Source organism: Sus scrofa, chromosome 3, assembly GCF_000003025.6.
Source record: "Sus scrofa isolate TJ Tabasco breed Duroc chromosome 3, Sscrofa11.1, whole genome shotgun sequence".
Taxonomy (NCBI): domain Eukaryota; kingdom Metazoa; phylum Chordata; class Mammalia; order Artiodactyla; family Suidae; genus Sus; species Sus scrofa.
The window spans coordinates 103202552-103225014 of record NC_010445.4 but is presented as its reverse complement, the minus strand read 5'-3'; the positions used below and the strand labels follow the sequence as shown (position 1 = coordinate 103225014).

At 37.8% G+C, this 22463-nt stretch overlaps 1 protein-coding gene across 2 annotated transcripts in view; it reads right to left on the bottom strand.

Moving 5' to 3' along the window:
- Positions 1-22463, bottom strand: part of HEATR5B (HEAT repeat containing 5B) — a 118529-nt gene that overhangs the window by 5536 nt on the left and 90530 nt on the right. Inside the window, exons 28-34 of one of the 2 annotated variants that reach the window (XR_002342772.1) lie at positions 16806-17043; positions 15528-15782; positions 13692-13819; positions 8660-8804; positions 7116-7906; positions 6248-6472; positions 104-255 (exon numbers count right to left, since the gene is read on the bottom strand). Coding sequence is in view for 1 of the 2 variants with exons in the window: in XM_003481246.4 (XP_003481294.1) it covers positions 104-255; positions 6248-6472; positions 7640-7906; positions 8660-8804; positions 13692-13819; positions 15528-15782; positions 16806-17043 (1410 nt within the window). In the remaining variant the exon portion in view is untranslated. The remainder of the gene's footprint in view (positions 1-103; positions 256-6247; positions 6473-7115; positions 7907-8659; positions 8805-13691; positions 13820-15527; positions 15783-16805; positions 17044-22463) is intronic. The other variant, XM_003481246.4, reaches the window with a different exon arrangement.

Sequence of the window (22463 nt, the reverse complement as noted above, 5' to 3'; positions counted from 1 at the left end):
AAATACCTTATATATTTATTCTTTAATGTCCTCGGTGTTAAGCACATCTAAAATTTTCTTGCTAAAGTGGAAGACTTACCACTATGTTTTAAGTGTAACTTACCCATGGATCACATGAATTTAATGCATTTTTAAATCTATTCATGCAGCCATTCTGCAGTGACTGGACTCCTATTATTTCACTTCCAGCAGACCACAGGAAGAGTGCAATTGCTGTTAGCATGCTTACTTCATCAGGCATAGGCATAGAATCTTCTGAAATATATAAATAATAATTACATACATATATATATAAAATGAAAGCAATATGCTATTTCTAAAATGCTTCAAAATTTCAGTCTTGAACAATAACCTTCATTCTCCAACCACCTGTACAGCAGTACTTCAACTCTAATAGAATGTATAAACGACTTTAAGAATAGAACTCATCTACTATTGAGGAAACTTGGGGGACACTTTATTAGAAGTCCCTGTATTTAAGTTCTCTCTTTTTTTCTAGATGGTACATTAATTGAAAAAATTCACACATATATCCTAAGAACTCTAATATGAAAAATATAAAATATGGAAATATAAAATAGTTAAAAGCCATTTAACTTCTTTGTAGTTTAGATTGATCAAAAATTTCCAAATACTCTCCTTCCAACAGAGTTAAATGATAAAATGTTCTAATTTAAAAATCCAGAGTATGTCTTCTTAGTGATCTCACTTTTGCACTTAGTAAAACATGAAACCTATAAATTCTACACAACCGTAAACAAAAAAACTTGTACAATTTCCTAAAGATAGTACTCTCATAATTAAAAAAAAAAAACATTTCTTGCTATTACCATCATTTATTTAGGAATAGTTAATGGCAATACAGTATGCAATTAGAAATACAGGAAATACATACATTTATTCTAAGAAACAATTATTACTGAACATATAAGAGACTCAAACTATTTTATGATCACCATTTTTTTTTCTACAGCTGAACTTATCAACTTCTTGTTTTTTTCTTTTGGCTTTTTTTGGGCCATAGATGCAGGGTATGAAGTTCCCAGGCTAGGGGTTAAATTGGAGCTGCAGCTGCTGGCTTATACCACAGCCCCAGTGATGCAGGATCTGAGCCATATCTTCGACCTACACTGCAGCTCAGTGCAATGCCAGATCCTTAACCCACTGAGTGAGGCCAGGGATCAAACCCGCATCCTCATGGATACTAGTCAGGTTTGTTACTACTGAGCCACAACAGGAACTCATATCAACATTTTTACATGTGAATTTGAGCTAATTTGGCAATTACAAATACCCAGTGATTATCAGTACTTCACTAGAATTATAAGCAGATCTATTTGATATGCTAACATTCTCTCATAATGAGGGTACCAACTTTTCATAAAATAGAATGACCTAAGAACAACAGTTGAGAAGAGTGTAAGGAACATAAAGAAAAGAGAAAGATGTAAAGTTTAAAAGATTTATCCAATTTACAATAATCTAAGTCATATATGATAAAAACCTGAGAATTCTACCATAGAAATATTATTCTAGGTGAAATGAGAATAATCTCTAACTCACGACACTACAAGCAGCTTTTTGTCTGAAAATTAACATTTTATTTTTAAATTGTGACTTTAAGAAGATTTGGCATCTAATTTAAAAAAGTTAATCTTGGAGTTCCCAATGGTTAACGAATCTGACTAGGAACCATGAGGTTGTGGGTTCGATCCCTGGCCTTGCTCAGTGGGTTAAGGATCTAGCGTTGCCGTGAGCTGTGGTATAGGTTGCAGATGCAGTTTACATCTGGTGTTGCTGTGGCTGTGGTGTAGGCCAGTAGCTACACTTCCGATTAGACTCCTAGCCTGGGAAGCTCCATATGCTGCAGAAGCAGCCCTAAAAAAAGGAATAATAAAATGAAATGAAATAAAATAAAAAATAAATAAAAAAGTTAATCTCACAGCCAACCTAATACTCAATGGTGAAAAGCTGAAAGCCTTGCTGCTAAAATCTGAAACATGACAAGGATGCCCACTCTCACCACTTCTATTCAACATAGTATTGGAAGTCCTAGTCAAAGCAATCAGAAAAGAAAAAGAAATAAAAGGTATCCAAAGTGTAAAAGAAGAGGTAAAATTGTCATTACATGTGGAAGAAGTGATACTATATTTAGAAAACCCTAAAGACTCCACATAAAACTATTAGAACTGATAAATGAATTCAGCAAAGTAGCAGGATACAAGATTAATACACAATATCCTATAATATCCTGTAATAAAGCATAAAGGAAAAGAATATGAAAAAGAACATGTGTATACATACATATAACTGAATCACTTTGCTGTACACCAGAAATTAACACAACACTGTTAATCATGTATACTTTAAAAAAAAAATTTAAAAAGATACACCATTCTCTACTAAAAGGAACCAGGGCTTTTGGGACAAGTAATTGATTCCAGAATAGTAACAGAGAAAATACAAGATGAGTCTGCTACATCTTGGTGCCAGAAAGTACAAGATGAGTCTGCTATATCTTGGGGCATGTCAAAATGAAAGTAAAGAACCCACTGAATTAGAAAAAGAATCATGAGTCCACAGTGACAGAAGTAAACAAACATATAAATAATAAAGGGAGGGCAAGGACAAAGCTCTCTTTCAGTAAAATGCCAGCTAATAAATATAAAAGGAACAAATAAATGTAGAAGTTAGAAAATTATCATTCTGACATCATCATACTAATAATCAATTCAAGAACAACAAATGCTAAAACCATTTGCTGAAAGTTGGGTGAAAGTTTGATGAAGAGCCAACAACTGACACAGTCTTAAAGTACCTCCCAACAAATTCTGTATTAACTGTAAAGGGGAATGTCAACTTTATAGGGAGAAACATGGCAAACACCAACTTAGGTTACTAACGTAAAGTTCCCCAATAATGGGACATAGCAACATTATATGCCTCTTTATATGATGCACTGTGAAAGACTAACAATACTTATGTACAACCTGAATCTCATCATGAGATAAAATTCAGACAATACCAAATCAAAGAACATTCTATAAAAGATAACCTGTACTTTAAAAAAACCTAATGCCCTGAAAGATAAAAACTGAGGACAACTATCAGCAAAACTGCTGAAATTTGCATATGAAAAGTAAGAACACTGTATCCATTTTTTTCTTTTCTTTTTATTGCTGCACTTGCGGGCCAGGGCTTGAATCAGACCTGCAGCTGCAGGCCACAGCAACGGCAACACTGGATCTGGGCTGCATCTGTGGCCCACACCGCAGCTTGGGGCAATGCCGAATCCTTAACCAGCTGAGTGAGGCCAGGGATCAAACCTGCACCCTCAAGGACACTATGTTGGGTTCTTAACTCTCTGAGTCACAGTGAGAACTCCATGCATCGATGTTAAATTGCCTCAATTTGATAATTTTTCAGTGGTTACGTAAGAGACTTCTTGTTAGGATTTCTGTGACGTATTTAGGAGTAGAAAGTCATGATGACTTCAGTGTATTCTCAAGTGGTTCGCCAAAATTAATAATGTAATATTAACAATACTATGTGGATTACAGAGCAAAAAAACATATGTGGCAACAATTGGTGAATCTAGGAGAAAGGAATCTTGGAGTTCACTTTAATATTCTTGTATTTTTTTTTTAAGTTTTAAATCTTTCAAAATTGAAGTTTTTAAAAATTATTTCAAAATTGAAGTTTTTACAAATGAAAAAAAAAGGAATTCCCGAAATGGCACGGGGAGCCATAGCATTGTACCATCGAGCGACAGTTTAATTTCTAAGTATTTGTTTACCGTTTTATGGTGTCTGGGTTAGTCTAAATAACTCTCTATATTCAGATAAGTAACTTTGAATATAAGTCTTGGATCAGTGAGGTCAAAGTTTGAATTCTTAAAGGCTTTTTGGGCATTTTGCAGAATTGAATTCTTGAAAGTTTAAACTGTTTATCTTTTTGGCCATGCCTGGGCCAGGGATGGAACCTGCACCACGGCAGTGACCTAAGCCACAGTAGTGACATCAGACCCTTAATGTGTTGAGGCACTAAGGAATTCTTCAACTGTTTTAAACTTCCTTCAGCAAAATATGAAAATGTTCTCCTGGTACTGACTCCACCTGTACATACTCATATTTTTTTAAGTCAGTTTTACACATAAAAATTTTTATTACTTTGTTTTTCTATGTATTTCTTTGCTTATATAATAAAATGGCTAATTTTTTTATATGCCTGGTGGGCATCTTTTTCCTTTTTACAAATGTGTGCTCTTTCCTATCTTCTTTCTTATATTGGGTGTTAAATGTTCTTATAAGAATTCTTTGTGTATTAATGATATTAACACATATAAACATTATTGTCAGTTTCTGATCTTTTTTAGCTATCTTTTATTAAAAATTTTTTTTCTTGGAGTTCTCGTCATGGCTCAGTGGTCAACGAATCCGACGAGGAACCATGAGGTTGTGGGTTCAATCCCTGCCCTTGCTCAGTGGGTTGGGGATCTGGCGTTGCCGTGAGCTGTGGTGTAGGTCGCAGACACGGCTTGGATCCCGCATTGCTGTGGCTCTGGTGTAGGCTGGTGGCTACAGCTCCGATTCGACCCCTAGCCTGGGAACCTCCATATGTCGCAGGAGCGGCCTAAGAAATGGCAAAAAGACAAAAAAAAAATTTTTTTCTTCCAGTTTTATTGAGATGTAATTGACATACAGAACTGTATAAGTTTAAAATGATACCACCCAACTTCTACCATACACTGTTTGACAGGTAGAAGTTGAACTCTATAGTCCAATACATTGATATTTTCCTCTGTGATATTTACCATTGACCTATACTTACACAGTCCTTTGCCATTCTGACAAAAAATTCATCTACATCTTCTTTATCTATTTTAAAATTTTTGCATTATCATTTTAACTTATCTGGTATTTATTTTGAGTCACGATATAAGATGAGGACCTAACTAGAACTGACAAATCGAATGGCTAATTGACACAAACCATTTGAAGAATAATGGATGTGACTTCATCATGTATTATTATTTTTTTTTTTTGAAAGTGTATTTATTTATTTATTTATTTATTTTTGTCTTTTGTCTTTTTGTTGTTGTTGCTATTTCTTGGGCCGCTCCCGCGGCATATGGAGGTTCCCAGGCTAGGGGTTGAATCGGAGCTGTAGCCACCGGCCTACGCCAGAGCCACAGCAATGCGGGATCTGAGCCGCGTCTGCAACCTACACCACAGCTCACGGCAACGCCGGATCGTTAACCCACTGAGCAAGGGCAGGGACCGAACCCGCAATCTCATGGTTCCTAGTCGGATTCGTTAACCACTGCGCCACGACGGGAACTCCTCATCATGTATTATATTCTTATAAGGATGAATGTCTGTTTTAAAACAATCTGTTCTGTTTCACTGCCCTATATGTTCATTCTTGGGCATACTCCACATTCTCAAGACAGTGTGGAAATCTTTTAATAGGCAATATGGCAAATCTTTAATTATTTAATAATCAATCCTCTCACAATTACAACAGAAATAAAATGAAATAAAAAGTTAGGAGAAAAATGGATAAAAATATGAATCTGCATTTCTCTCCCAAATGAAACACAAACATGAAAAATGCTTATACTCACTAAGAAAATTTGAAAATTAAAGTAAGATACTATACTGTACCCATCAGACAGTGAAATTTAAAAGTCTGAAATACCGTGTATTGGTAGAGATCCAACACTGCTGGTAGAAGTGTAAATTCATAGAGCTACTTTGGAGAGCAATTTGGCAATGTCTGATAAAATTAAAATGTGCCATCAATTTCATGTTTAGGTGTATGCCCTAGAAAATCTCCCAGCACAGGTACATGAGGAATTTATAAGACTGTTCACTGAGATAATTTTTATAATTGGGAAAATTCGGAAACAGTAAAAATATCTGTTGATAGTGGAATGAATAATAACTGATTAAAATATAAGAGATTGACAACTACATAAGACTTCAAGTCAGTGTATACGAGTTTTATATGTACTACATCCTTTCTATTTGGGAAAACTCCCCAACATCTATGTAAGTGCCAAGATAAGGGCATTCAGAATCAAAATCTGGAATAGGAAGCTCAAGTTCACTTCTGAAAAATGGGACTTAAACACCTCTCTGAGTTGATGCAATGTTATACAGTAGTTTCCTGACTAGCTCATTCAATTAATTTTTAGGGAATACATATCCTAATAAATTAAAAATTGTAAAACCGATCAGGTTACCTGGTTGAGAATATTCTAGGATGCATGCAAGAGTACTACGAATTAGAGCTGTCCACTGTTTCTGAGTTTCCTCGGTTTTGGCCATTGAAAGTGTCACAATACTTTTGATCCCTTGAAGAGCTGCACTGACTGGTGGAGGAACCTGATTATCTGCAGACTTTATTGCTGTGTCTTTCAATATTCTTGCAATTAAAAACAGAATCGTGGGCAGGATTGTCATACATCCTGAAATAAAAACAAAACATATTACCTCATACTCCAGTTCCCATATTACAATTGCTTAAATTATTTATAATTTCTTACAACTGACTGGTTTAATATGTATTTATACAAAATTTACTTCACTACTATTACTATAATTCAATGTTTGAAAAAGAAAATAAGTCACAAGTTACTTCAAAGACAATATTTCTTTCTTTTCCCAATTTGCCTTGTTTTTATTACTTCCAATATTTCACCTATTTAATATGTCATGCCCTTTATAATGAAAAGGAGGAAGGAAGGTAGAAAAACATAAGGAATACACTACCAAATAATTTGAGAAGTATTTGAGACACTTGGTGAATGGTATAGCAATTCCATGACAAGTAATCAATCTCACTGCACTAAGTCAGCCTTAGAACAGTCTGTGAGTGCTAATTAGGCCAGGAAAATAATAAAAAGACTATACAGGCAAGCCAGAAAGAAATGAAAGAATCCTAGGATTTGGAGCTGAAAGAACTCTAAGGTAATCAAATTCAACCACTGACTTAATGAAAGACTCCATTCACCACTCTCACATGCAGCCACTGCAGTCTGCCTGCAGAGCTCCAATGATGGAGAATTCACTGTTTTCACATCTGCGGGCTTGGATGGAGCTGAAATTTACCTTTATATCTCCTGATACTATCTCCACCTTCTAGATACAACAGAGGGAAAGGCTACTTTTCCATCCAATAGTTCTTCAGGTGTCTGCAGAAAGCTATTATCTTTTTTAGCGACAATTTCTTTAGTTGCTCCTTCAAGTAGGTTGTCACCATCCTCTGACATTTGTCAGTTTGTCAGTATTCCTCAAGAGCATCAACCAGACCAGAAAATAAAGGGTTCAGTAATTCCACTTTATGTCTATCTATTAACATTTAACGTCTTTCCTCAAGCTATGGTTCTATCTCTTTGCTGAAGTTTGTTTGAAATATATCTGAAAAGAGCATTTTGGGCTTTTGGTATTTTAAATTTTTAGTCTTCATAGGCTCCCAAAGGTAAGAAAAAAAAACAAAAAACAAAAAACCCTTATGAAGACCTATTTTTCCCTTAAGATTTAAGAGGAACTAAGTCATAAAAGTATTCAGATTCAAAGGCAAGCTCATTACTAATACAGTATAATAAATTTCCAAACAGTGGTCAATACTGTACCAGCTGGTGAACAAAGGGATGGTAAGTCAGAGAGTATGCTAACTGTGGCTGCCACCAGACGAGAACTTTCTTCTGACAGTCGAGTTTTAGCGGCTGTGTGACTCGGAGAGTCTGACATCTTGGTACTGAGATGCGGCATGTGCCGTACTAGGATGAACATCAATAGCTCCATGGTTGCAAACACAAGAGACTTTCCAGGAATGAGACCACCACTGTCACCTCCTTCTCCTAAAACAGGACCGGACTCTTTTTCCATATCATCTTCATCTTGGGTAAAAGAACATTTCGTGAAATTCCCAGCCATAAAATTACAAATAGTAGATGAAACAATACAATAAGTATGTTTAATAAATTCTTTCACAAGAGTTTACCACTAAATGTGTAACTGATGCCATATGTCTTTTTCAGAATAATTCTCTGCCTTCCTAGAATTCTGTTTATTGACCTCTCCTAAAAAGGAAAGAGCAATTCGTTTTTTACTTCAAAAAGTTTTATTAGGTATTTTTATTAGGAATGTATTTCATAATGGGAGAAACACATATGTTAGGCTAAAACATATGAAGTTGACACGTTTGAAGATGAATATGACCAATTTCATGTGGTTCTTTCTAATAAAAGCAAAATCAATTGCAAGTCTTCTAAATGGATGGTTAAATTCTTTACTTTAAAACTTTCTAACATTAGGAGGTCCCGTCATGGCTCAGTGGAAATGAATTCAACTAGCATCCATAAGGATGAGGGTTCAATCCATGGCCTCACTTAGTGGGTTGGGGATCCGGCATTGCTGTGAGCTGCGGTATAGGTCACAGACGAGGCTCGGATCCTGTGTTGCTGTGGCTGTGGTGTAGGCCGGCAGTTGCAGCTCTGATTCAATCCCTAGCCTGGGAACTTCTATATATTGAAGGTGCAGCCCTAAAAAGCAAACAAAAAACCAAAAAACCCAACTTTCTGACATTAATATTTAAAAAATTAGAGTATAGATAAGTTTACTTCAAAGTTAGTGTAATTTCTAGTGCTTACTTAGTGTGTTTCTTTTTTCTTGCAAATAATCCTGAGCAGCTCTTACTATCTGTTGTACAACACCAGTCACTAGCAGCTGGACAGATGGTGGATTCCAGGTCAAGAGCAAACGGTGCAGAACACTCAGCAACTCAACACCAATCAGCTATTATAAATTAATAGAGAGAAATTAATTTTAATTCCAAAGGATACTTTTATATTATTAAATCTAAGAAAATATACTTGTAAAAATAAATTTGGTAGTTAAAAAATTAATATAGGACTATGTAGCAAACATTATAACAATCTTAAGAAATGGCTGTATTTTATCTCAATAAATTTTCAGTCAACAAATTATTATGTATTTAAATCATTTTTACTTTTACTTTTATTTTTGGGCCACCCTATGGCATATGAAGTTCCCAAGCCAGGGATCAGATCCCAGCTACAGTTGCAACCTACACCATAGCTGTGTCAACACCAGATCATCTAACCCACTGCACTGGATCGGGTATCGAACCTGTATCCTCGTGCTGCAGAGATACATGCCACCCGTTCCTGTTGCGCTACAGTGGGAACTCCAGTTTTTACTTTTAAAAATGGTAATTCTCCTATTTATTTTCTCTTCTGGACTAAACAGTATTGCTAAGTCTAGTGACTCTAAATTTTATGATTTCCAACCTAAGTACATAGGAGTAGTCTACTAGAGATTCTAGGCATTCTGATGAGTCTCTTTCAGATTCATCTTAGAACTATTACAGGAATTCCCATCATGGCGCAGCAGAAACGAATCTGACTAGGAACCACGAGGTTGCAGGTTGGATCCCTGGCCTCACTCAGTGTGTTAAGGATCCAGCATTGCCGTGGGCTATGGTGTAGGTCAAAGAAACAGCTCAGATCCTGCATTGCTATGGCTGTGGTGTAGGCCGGCAGCTGCAGCTCCAATTCGATCCCTAGCCTGGGAACTTCCACATGCTGTGGGTGTGGCCCTAAAAAGAAAAAAGAAATGTTCATTATTAAAAAATGAGTCATAGTTAAGTCCTTTCATAAAGTAAATCATTTAGATATAGAAAAAATTCAATTTAAAAACAAGAAATCAGGAGTTCCCGTCGTGGCACAGTGGTTAACGAATTCGACTAGGAACCATGAGGTTGCGGGTTCGGTCCCTGCTCCTGCTCAGTGGGTTAACGATCCGGCGTTGCCATGAGCTGTGGTGTAGGTTGCAGACGCGGCTCGGATCCCGAGTTGCTGTGGCTCTGGCATAGGCCAGTGGCTACAGCTCCGATTCAACCCCTAGCCTGGGAACCTCCATATGCCGCGGGAGCGGCCCAAGAAATAGCAACAACAACAACAAAAAAGACAAAAAATAAATAAATAAAAACAAGAAATCAGATGTGCTTAAATTTGAGGAAAATCCAAATGTCTTGAAGTTTCTCAAAAAAAAAAAAAAAACTATTATAGAATTTCACTACTCACTCACTATTCGCTTTAAAAAGCCTCTCACTCACAATCTTCCACATCAAACCCATCTAAAGAACTGCCCTCAAATGTCAAAGAGGGAGAAAAAAACTTAGTTGCAACCAAAGCCACCTTTACTTCTTTCCTTAAGATCAAGCATCTATCCAAGTCTGATTAATCTTTCCTCACGAGCTTCCTACCCCATCCTGTTTGACTTCCAAAGATTCTCCAAGAGTTCCTTGGTGGCTCAGCAGGTTAAGGATCCGTCACGGTCACTGCTGTCGTACGGGTTCAATCTCTGGCCTGGGAAATTCCGAATGCCATGAGTGTGGCAAAGGAAAAAAAAAAAAAAAAAAAAAAAGAATACCCCAAATCCAAAGACTCTTCAAGGACCTCAATCATACCCCGCATGTTGTCAGCCTCTTTCGCTGGCTAAGCTGCTCTCTCCTACTCAAGTCTTTCCTATCTAATTCCTCCTACCCTTCAAAAAACCTCTTAGATTCTTCTATCTTATCTGCCTCCTTGTTATCTCTGTTTCCTTTTCTTTTTTGGCTGCAGCCACAGTATTCAGTAGTTCCCAGGCCAGGGATCAAACCCACAACTGCCACAGGAGGAACGAGAGTCTCAGCAATGACAATGTCAGATCCTCAACCCAGTGAGCCACCAGGGAATTCCAGCCTCCTTGTTCTATTCCATCTGTCTCTGTCTTGCTTCTTCCTTTCCCAGATCAAATGCTTCCACTTCCTTCACTCTCTCATTCACTCCCCAATCTTCTACAATTTGGCTCTATATAGTTGAGAAAATACTCTGCCGGAGGGCACCAATGACCTACTCTGGATTCTTTTCTGTCCTCATGTACTGACTCCGTTCCTTTTGAGACTGCTGTCTGTCCTTGAAACTCTCTTCTGTCTTTGATAACTCTGTTCTCTTGGTTTTCATCCTACCTCTCCAACAGGCTCTACTGCTGATTTGTTTCCCTCATCTCGATCCTTATTTACTATTTATCTCTAGAGTTTCAGTCTTGGCCCTCTCTCCATCGTCCTTTATTCAGTCTTCCTAGGCTCGTGGACTTGTTATATCTATGGAATTATGAAAACAGCTTCATTACTGGATTACTTCCTCCCTTCTCATATCTTACAACCAAGATTGATGGGGTGATCCAATTTATGTATATTGTATTTCTGAAATACAAATCTAATCATGTCATTCCTCTATTTAAACATTTTTAACGACTCCCTATCACCTTCAAGATAGATTTTAAACCATTTAACATGACATAAAGAAATCTTCGGGTGATGTGGCCTTTATCCTATTGTTCAGCCTTGTCTCCTAATGCCAACATGTTCCATTCATCTCAGCCATAGTAAACAGCAGTAGTGACCTTAACCCTGTCATGTTCTCTCATGCTTATTTTTGTATTTGCAGTTATAAGAGGAAAAAAATTCCTCTTGTAATTTCTTATTGACTTTTAATATTTGATCCAACCACCATCTCCTGAGAGAAGCCTTCCCCACTCCACCCATTTTGCAATATTTATTTACTTATTTACCTGCATTTTTTTTTTTTTTTTCTTTTTTGGCCACCCCACAGCACGTGGAGTTCTCAGGCCAGGGATCAGATCTGAGTCGCATTTGCAACCTACACTGCAGCTGCAGCAATGCAGGATCCTTTAACCCACTGTGCTGGGCCAGGGATGGAAGCTGTGTCCTAGCACTGTAGAGACACTGCCAATCCTGTTATGCAGCAGGAACTCCCTTACTTACTTTATTGAAATATAATTGACATTTATAACATTATCTCAGTTCCAGGTGTAATGCCACTCTTTACTTTCCTATAATAATGTCAGTGCTCCTCTTCTTTAATATCATTACACCTTCATACACTAACATGGCACTTATACTGCACGAATCTAATCCAGGTGCAGTAAAATCATATTTGATATCCATAACCTTAAGTTGTGGTTGATGCAGGACAAAGTGAAAGTTGTTGGGTGAACGAGTAGAATTTATGAGTCACTGTACTTGGACAATGTTGAAAGTATAGGATCTACCTCAGAAACAATACAAACTGTTGTAAAGCAATGCTTGAATAAATAAAACATTATTAAATACAATAAACAGCTAAGTGTTCAGGTGTGTGAGATATTATGTTAAAATCAAAATAACTGGAGTTCTGGGAGTTGCCATCGTGGCTCAGTGGATTACGAACCTGACTAGTATCCATGAGGATGCAGATTTGATTCCTGAGCTTTGCTCCACGGGTTAAGGATCCAGCATTTGCCATGAGCTGTGGTGTAGCCTGCAGATATGGCTCAGATCCCACATTGCTGTGGCATTAGCAGGCAGCTGCAGTTCTGATTCTACCTCTAGCCTGGGAACTTCCATATGTCGCAGGTGCGGCTCTAAAAAGCAAAAACAAAACTGGAGTTCCCACTGTGGCTCAGTGGGTTAAGAACCTGACACAGTGTCTGTGAGGATGTGGGTTCGACCCCTAGCCTCACTCAGTGGGTTAAGGTAATCACACAGCATATGCTTTTTTTTTTCTTTTCCATTTGGGGCTTTTTTTTTCCCCAAGCAGCATTATGTGCAAAACTAATTCTGATATAATACAATAAAGAAATTTGTTTTTTATCTTTTTGTGTTTTATGGAAAATTATCCCAAGTGACACTATTTGGTAGTGATGGTGTCCCAAGAATGGTTGTTAAGATGAAAGTAAAAGAATTCCTAATTAAAAAGGTAAATAATAAATCCAGCAGTAGCTCGCTTCTGAAACAAGAATAAAATTCTCTAAATATTCCATACAGAAATTAGAAAAAGCAATTCATTAAACTTCTTTTTTTTTTTTTTTTGCTTTTTAGGGCTGCCCCTGTGGCATATGGATGTCCCTGGGCTAGGGGTCAAATTGGAGCTGTAGCTGCTGGCCTACCCCACAGCCATAGCAATGCAGGGCCCAAGGCACATCTGCGACCTATACCACAGCTCATGGCAACACCTGGATCCTTTAACCCACTAAGCAAGGCGAGGGATTGAACCCGCCTCCTCATGTACATTAGTCGTGTTCATAACCTGCTGAGCCACAAAAGGAAATCCCTGGTTAAATTTTTAAATGAGCCAGGGCAAAAATTTTCATTAAATGAGAGAGATAACTTAAGCATTTAAAAGTGACATAATTTAACAACCTTATTAATTACTTTAGTCTTTTATTAGTAGAATCATTAACTGGGACTGAAGGTATCCTTTAAATTTTTAGTTTTACTTGACTGCTCATGAAAAGATAAAAGAAACTATAGTGAGGATCTCTAGTATAGCTATGCCTGGTCATCCAACATTCAATATAGGGTCTTAGATAAAGCCAAAATCCTGAATACTTACTATATAATATTTATTTCCTATGTGAGAAAATTATCTTAAGATAAATTTGATGAATACAAAACATAAATTATTATTTTAATTCTTTTTTTTTTAATTAGCTGCACCTGTGGCAATGCTGGATCCTTTAATTCACCATGTGGGGCCAAGGATCAAACCCAAGCCTCCTCAGTGACCTGAGTCGACAAAGCATAAATTAATTATCCATTATAGAAATACACTGTACCTGATCTTCTGCAATATGGATTCGGGCATAAGGAGAATCTAGCAAGGTGTGCAAAGCCTGCAGACATGCCGTAACATGTTCAACAGGCTCCTCAGGTCTTGGGGAACAAAGGAATTGTATACTCACACCTGCAATGTACAAAATAAAAATACAGGTTTATTAATATTAAATACTTTGCTGTTTTGATACCATTTTTTCTATTCTTATATAATTATTTTTTACAGGTTATTTTAACATATATTTAGTAATGCCTTAAAGTGAGTTCAAAATGATTTTCAAAATTAGTAGCCCAACTTAACACAGATTATAGCTTTACAATTAGGTTCATAATCACATCAGAGGGGAGGGTGGGGGGGTTCCCAAGGTTATCAGGTTGATTAAGAAGATATTTAAAGTCATTTATGGGAGTTCCTGTTGTGGCACATGGAAAACGAATCCAACTAGTATCCATAAGGAAGCAGGCTGGATCCCCGACCTCGCTCAGTGAGGTGTTGCTGTGAGCTGCGGTGTAGGTCACAGACACACAGCTCACATCTGGCTGTGGTATAGGCTGGCAGCTGCAGCTCTGATTTGACCCCTAGCCTAGGAACTTCCATATGCTGTGGGTATGGTCCTAAAAGAAAAAATAGGTAAATAAATATATGAAAAGTATGAAGTTAGCTCTCATTAAATGATTGTCACACAGCTGTTCATATGTACAATGTTGTTTTAAATGGCACACTACAGAGGTTCAATGGGTAGCACAGGTAACAACTGCTCTTAATTTGCATATCAGTAAGATCATTGCTTTGGAAGTCTTTCACATTTTCATTTATGAGATCTGACAAATTCTATAATTTTACCTTACCGTTTGTGTTTATTTCCTCCCTGAAAACATAAGATCATTAAAAGCGTCATCAGAATGTGCAATTCTTAAATGTTAAAAGACCATCTATAAAGCAATTATGAGTAAGATTTATTCAAATTTAGTCTAACTTTACATTTTTTTATTTCCTCATGGGACAATTTGTTAAGTAAAAAAGAAAGCTTATTGTTGAAAAAAAAAAAAGAGTTCAGTTTTTCTCCTTGAAAATTATTCAATATTGCTCTGTGGGTGAACAAGCCAGAGAATTTTTAAAGAGTAGTTTTTAATAATTAAATTTTTACATTAAAAATTCAGTTAGTTTAGAAAACGTGCCAAAAATCCTCTTTTTTACTATTCCTTCTCTGATTTGTACCATAAAAATGTTTTCCATAGCATTAAAATGAAAGCTATGAAGGAGCTGAAAACATGCCACACCAAAATATACCTCCTTGGATGAAGGCACTTGAGAAACAACAAAAGCAGGCAGGGCTCTCAACTCCCTTTCTACCTAGAAGCAGGTCATATATTTTCTCATGAGAAAGGTGCCCTCCCTATACAGGGAGAGAACATTCTTACCACCAGAGATTGGGAGTTGATGTTGAAACAGACCTGTCCAAACAAACCTACTAAAATAAGCTTGATCCTTCATTAGTTTCTCCTGTATATTTTCTAGTCACTGTCCCACAACTTACTGCCCCTAGCCTCAGCCCCCTTGTCTTGCCATATTCCCACAATTTATTCTTGTTTGTGTAAACAGTACACAATCTTTTGGGCACAACAGCTTCTCAGGTCTTTACTTTCCTTCTGAAGACTGCTGTGTACATGCAAAATAATTAAATAAATTTGTATGCTTTTCTCCTGTTAACGTGTCTCATGTCAGTTTAATTCTTAGGCCAGTCACAACATTAAGAGGTAAAAGGAAGTTTTTTCTACCCACAGATATGAATTTTCACAAGTGATACATCTTGAAATAATTAACATGGCTCACCTACCTAAAATCAGATGCATTCTGTCTTTGTTAATTTCTGGCAATGATTTTGCACTGGGAGTTGATTCTGATGCTTGGTTTAAATTGACGGGTGTAGAACGTTTTTGTAAACCTGATACTGCTGCTGCTTCTGCAGATTCTGAACATGTAAATCCTGTGCTATTTAACCAAAGTGCCACTGCATGGAGAATTGGGGCCCAGGAATTCCGATAGTGAAGTCTAGCTGTATCAATAGTTTCAGGAGTATAAAATGCTCCACCTACAAAACAATCAAATCAATCAAAACCAAACAACATTTCTATTGTATGTATTCACACATTTATGAACAACTACTGTTATACACTGTTTCAGTCTTATTTGGGCTGCTACAAGAAAATATCAGATTGCATAGCTTATAAATTACAGAAATTTATTTCTCATAGTTCTGGAGGCTGGAAGTCTGAGATCACAGTGCTGGCATGGTCAGGTGAGAGCCTTCTTCCTGTCTCCTCACCAGGTGGAAGAGGCCAGGGAGCTCTGCGGGGTCTCTATTCCAAGAGGACTCCTCCCACTCCTGCGGGTTCCGCCCTCATGTCCTAAACACCTCTCAAAGGCCCCACTGTCTAAAACCATCACAATGGGGTCTAGGTTTCAACATAGGGAATTCTGGGGGATGCAAATATTCAGATCATAACACATACAAAAGAGCAATCTGGTCAAGGAGATTCTCCCCCCCAGTCACCAAAACTAGTATCTTTCCTGCAGCTGACCTGGAGTGCCTGTCAATTCCTCGCTGATGCTAGGGTTTCCAGCCTTTCCTCTGCAAATGAGTGGTCACTGGCTTCCTCTGCACTACAGCCAGCGACTCTTAAAACCCTTATCACCTTTCTTTTCTCTCACAGCGAGACAACACTGTCTTTTTCTTTTTCACTCTTTTGCAAATTCCTCCCTTCCTCCTGTTTTCGCTATCAAAGTGAAGACTTCCTCATGTCCTGCGCACACACACACTGACCAACACAGCGATCTACCTCATCATGGTTATGCATGATGACTTGTTATGCATAGTTACTTTGAGGACTCTAGCTCATACAGTTATTACTATAAAAGTGAGAACATTTTTGCTTGGGGTAACAATAAAGTTTAATGCCATATTTGAATTCACAACTTCAATATGGGGAACATGCTCTAAATGAGAGAATATCAAGTTCAAGCCCACGGAAATTTGCTAGCCTTCACCAATTCCATTTTGTTTAATTACTACTCTGAACTTCAATAAAAGCAAAACTCCAAAAACAGTACTTACCATCTGGGGGTAGCTGACTAGCAAATTCAGCTGGTAAAGTTAAAAGTGCATAGTCTTTTAATGCTGCCAACCACAGGCGACTGAGTGTTGGCAGTTCAGGTTGTACGAGTGTTATTAAACTATCCGGGGGTAGTTCATCGATGGTACTATAATCATCATCATCATCATCAGTGTTTTTATTTGCTCTTTTTGGCTTTGAGTCAGCTTCCTTTTTAATATTCATAGCAACCACATATACCTAGTAAGATATTTAGGAGGAGAAAATAATAAGGTATAGTATTAAGAAATGACATATTCTAAGTTGTTAGGATTATACACTTGAATCATCAAAAGTAACTGAGTAGAGATACTAGAAAGTATGCAATTTCAGGATTTCCTGATAACTTCAAAAGAATAATTCTACCTGCTCTATTTATTTTTCTTTTCACAGCCTCACTTGCAGCATATGGAAGTTCCCAAGCTAGTGGTCAAATCAGAGCTGCAGCCGCCAGCCTATGCCACAGCCACATCGGATTTGAGGTGCATCTGCGACCTAGGCCATAGCTTTTGGCAACGCTGGATCCTTAACCCACTGAGTGAGGCCACGGATTGAACTCACATCCTCACAGAGACTCTGTTGGGTCTTTAACCCGCTGAGCACAAGAACTCCTATTTCCACCTGCTTTAAGTCTTTTTTTTTTTTTTTTTTTTTTTTTGGTAGCTCTGACTTCTGACTATTCCTCTCAGAGCGTGTTCCTTGAGCAGGGCTCTCTGAATTTTTTATGGCTTCTCTTATTCTACATTACAAAGCCCCCCTTTATATCTGCGTTTTTTTCTTTTTCTTTTTTTTTTGCCATAGAGTAAAACTTCCTGTTTACTGCCTTTGCTCTCATGGACTTATTAGTCACAATCAGACAGCATTCAAAGAAAAAAGCTGAGGCTAAGGGAAGAAGCCACAGCAAAGATTTCCATAAATATCCTTTAAAACCTCTTCTTATACAGTCCTTAAATGATATTTAGCAATCTAGTCCTTGCCAAATATAATTTACTGACCACATACATTATCTGTATCTTTTCTCTCCACTTTGTAAACCAAAAAGATGTATAATAACAACTTCCTAAAGTATAATCTTAGAGATACTTCCTTGCTGAAGTTATTTTTGTTTGTTTTGTACATGTATTTAAGCTTTGGCAACTGGCATGTAGCTGAATGACACATCAATGAAAAAGGAAAAAGAATGCAAAGGAAGCAAGAGTAAGAAAGAAAGTTGTATTAGATAAAAATCTTGAGAAAACTATTTCCTTCTATACAGTGTTGTATTCACTGTACTTAGGAGGAAGTCTAAGACTGTGAACAGGGACACTGTAGCTTCTTGATGGCAGGGTCTTATCTCTATTCCTACTACAGCTATGACTCGGTAATTTAGACAATGATTACAGGAAACGGTGCGTTTTCTTCTTCTTCTTCTTTGCTTTTTAGGCCTGCACCACGGAATATGGAAGTTCCTAGGCTAGGGGTCGAATCAGAACTACAGCTGCTGGCCTATGCCACAGCTATAGCAACTCGGAATCCGAGCCTTATCTGTGACGTACACCACAGCCCATGGCCAGGGATCAAACCCGCATTCTCATGGATATTAGTCCTGCTGTGCCACAATGGGAACTCCTTTTTAAATTGCCAGCACCTGTGGCATATGGAAGTTCCAGGGCTAGTGGCTGAATCAGAGGTATAGCTGTGGCCTAGACCATGGCAACGCCGGATTCAAGTCACATTTGTGACTTACACTGCAGCTGGCTGCAACACTGGCTCCTTAACCCACTGAGGCCAGGGATCAAACCTGCATCCTCACAGAGACAATGTCAGGTACTTAACCCCTAGAGACATAATGGGAACTCAGATGAATCTTTTTTTTTAAATTGTCTTTTAGGGAGTTCCCATCGTGGCGCAGTGGTTAACGAATCCGACTAAGAACCATGAGGTTGCGGGTTTGGTCCCTGGCCTTGCTCAGTGGGTTAAAGGATCTGGCGTTGCCGTGAGCTGTGGTGTAGGTTGCAGACGCGGCTCGGATCCCGCATTGCTGTGGCTCTGGCGTAGGCCGGCAGCTACAGCTCCGATTAGACCCCTAGTCTGGGAACCTCCATATGCCGCAGGAGCAGCCCAAGAAATGGCAAAAAGACAAAAAATAAATAAATAAATAAATAAATTGTCTTTTAGGGCCGCACCTGAGGCATATGAAAATTCCCAGGCTAGGGGTTGAGTTGGAGCTGCAGCTGCTGGCCTACACCACAGCCACAGCAATGCCAGATCTGAGCCACATCTGTGACCTGCATGGCAGTTCAAGGCAACACCAGATCCTTAACTCACTGAGTGAGGCCAGAGATCAAACTCAGATTCTAGTTGTGTTCGTTACTGCTGAGTCACAACGGGAACTCCCAGAATCTTCATTTTTGAGAAGCAATCCTTAACATTGTGATGGTCTATAACAGTTTGTTATAGTCAGTTAGTCATACTAACACCTATAAGTTAGAAACAGAAACTAATTTTTGGAGTAGGGACTTTGAACCTCAAGTAATAAATTTATCACATTCATATGGTCTAGAGGTTTTAAGCTTACTTTCTTCCCTAAATTTATTATTTTGTTGATAGCTTAAGAAGATGTTTCGGGAGTTCCCATCATGGCTCAGTGGAAATGAATCTGACTAGTATCTGTGAGGATGCAGGTTCAATCCCTGGCCTCGCTTAGTGGCTTAAGGCTCCGGTGTTGCTGTGAGCTGTGGACGGGGCTCAGATCTGGCATTGTTGTGGCTGTGGCAAAGGTCAGCAGCTGTAGCTCCGATTAGACCCCTAGCCTGGGAACCTCCATATGCCGTGGGTGCAACCCTAAAGAGAAAAAAAGAAAAGAAAAGAAAAGAAAATGTATCTATAAGTACTGTAAGTATACCTAGCACTCATTCATCAAATCCTTACTCAGTATTCACTCTTAACTTGCATTCACTATTGTGCTGGCACCTGAAGCAACAGAGACAAACACATGGTTTTCTGTGAACTCACGAAGTAATACACTGATAGGAGAGTTAGAAAAGTGCTAAAAGAAAGGATTTTTAAAAAATTTGTTTTAAGTGTTCCCATGAACCTGACTAGTATCCATGAGGACACGGGTTTGATCCCCAGCCTCGCTCAGTGGGTTGGGGATCCGGCGTTACCATGAGCTGTGTTATAGGTCACAGACATGCCTCGGATCTCATATTGCTGTGCCTGTGGTATAGGCCAGCAGCTGCAGCTCTGATTCAACCCCTAGTCTGGGAACTTCCACATGCTGCAGGTGCAGCTCTAAAAATAAAATAAAATTCAAAAAAAAAAGGCCAGACAGAGGATTCCAAAGACAAAAGTTCACCTATTCACAGGCAAGATGGAAGGGAGAATTCCAAGCAGATGGAATATCAAGAGCAGGAGGACAAGAAATAGCAAATGACACGGCATTCTGGGGAAAGAATTAGACTGAGCACAGGATACCAGGATGAAGTAGTTGAAAATATTACTCTGTTGGTAATGGGGAAGCAAAGGAGTCACTGTAGGATCTGAAGGTCAGATGGATGTACTTATTCCTTGACTTTATTTTAACAATTATACCATCAAAATTTGGAAAATAAGCTTTTAAAATTACTCATAATCCCAATATCCAAATTTAAACATTCCAACTTTGTAAGTTATAATTTTGTTGTACAGATAATTTTGTATTTATTTTATCTATTAACATATCAAGGGTTTCCATATGAATCACTAGTTTTCATAACTATTATTCTTAATGGCTCCTGTGGAAGCAATTATATATCAAACAATTTTCCTAAAGTTGAAATTTAAAATTTTTTTCTGATTCTTTTTAGCCTTGGAATCTTAGAAAGATGAGGCATAGTTTCCAAAGATAAAGGTTTAGCTCTTCACTTTATAAATAATGTCCCAAGTAATAAACATTTTTGTAAATTTCTTTCTTTCCAATATGTTGGATACTTTTCACTAGGATAAACTCCCAGAATAAAATTACTGGATTGGCAATTATAAATACTTTCACAGCTCTGAAATGACAATGCCAAATGCTTTCTAAAAGGCTCTACATTTTACATTGCTACCTATAATATAGGAATATACATATATATATTTTTTATTTTATTTAAAAAAAATTTTTTTTAGGGCTGTACCCATGGCATATGGAGGTTTCCAGGCTAGGGGTCTAATCAGAGCTACAACTGCAGGCCTACGCAACAGCCACAGCAATGGCAGATCCGAGCCATATCTGCAACCTACACCACAGCTCAGGGCAATGCTGGATCCTCAACCCACTGAGTGAGGCCAGGGATCGTACTCGCAACCTCATGTCTCCTAGTCGGATTCTTTTCTGCTGTGCCACAGCAGGAACTCCATAGGAATATATTTTTTAGACTTGTTTTTTTAACAAATTTGTGGGCTTATTTTTCTTATTAGTTATCACACAAAAAATATTTACAAATCAACGAAATTAAAACACACCCTCACACCATGCACAAAAATAAACTCAAAATGGCTTAAATGTAAGACATGATGATACCGTAAAACTCCGAGAAGAGAACATAGGCAAAACATTCTCTGACATAAACTGTATGTTTTCTTAGGTCACTCTCCCAAGGAAATAAAAACAAAAATAAACCAATAAGACCTAATCAAACTTATAAGTTTTACATGGCAAAGAAAACCATTAAAAAAAAAAAGATAACCTATAGAATTGGAGAAATAGTTGTAAATGATGCAACCGACAAGGGCTTAGTCTCCACAATATACAAACAACTCATACAACCCAACAACAACAATAAAAAACAACCCAACTGAGGAATCGGCAGAATACTTAAACAGACATTTCACCAAAGAAGATATACAGATAGCCAGTAGGCACATGAAAAGATGCTCAACATCACTAATTATTAGAGAAATGCAAATCAAAACTACAAATGAGGTACCACCTCACACCATCATTAATAAGTCTACGAATAACAAATGCTGGAGGGGGTGTGGAGAAAAGGGAACCCTCCTACACTGTTGGTGGGAATGTAAATTGATACAATTGCTATGGAAAACAGTATGAAGGTTCCTCAGAAACCTAAAAACAGAACTCCCATGTGGTCCAGCAATCCCACTCTTGGGCATATATCTGGACAAAACTAAAATTCAGAAAGATACATGCACTCATATGTTCATAGCAGCTCTATTCACAACAGCCAAGACATGGAAACAACCTAAATATCCATGGACAGATGAATGGATTAAGAAGATGTGATACATACACACAATGGAATAAAAAGAACAAAATAATGCAACTGGCAGCAACACGGATGGAACTAGAGATTCTCGTACTAGGTGAAGTAAGTCAGAAAGAGAAAGACACACCATATGATATCACTTATATATGGAATCTAAAATATGGCATAAATGAACCTATCCATAAAACTAAACAGACTCACAGACACAGAGAACAGACTGTGGTTGCCAAGGGGGAGGAGGAAGGGAGTGGGGTTGACTGGTAGTTTGGGGTTAATAGATGCAAATGATTACAGATAAACAATAAGGTCTTACTGTATAACACTGGGAACTATATCCAATCTCCTGGCATAGACCATGATGGAAAATAATATTAAAAAAATAATGTATAT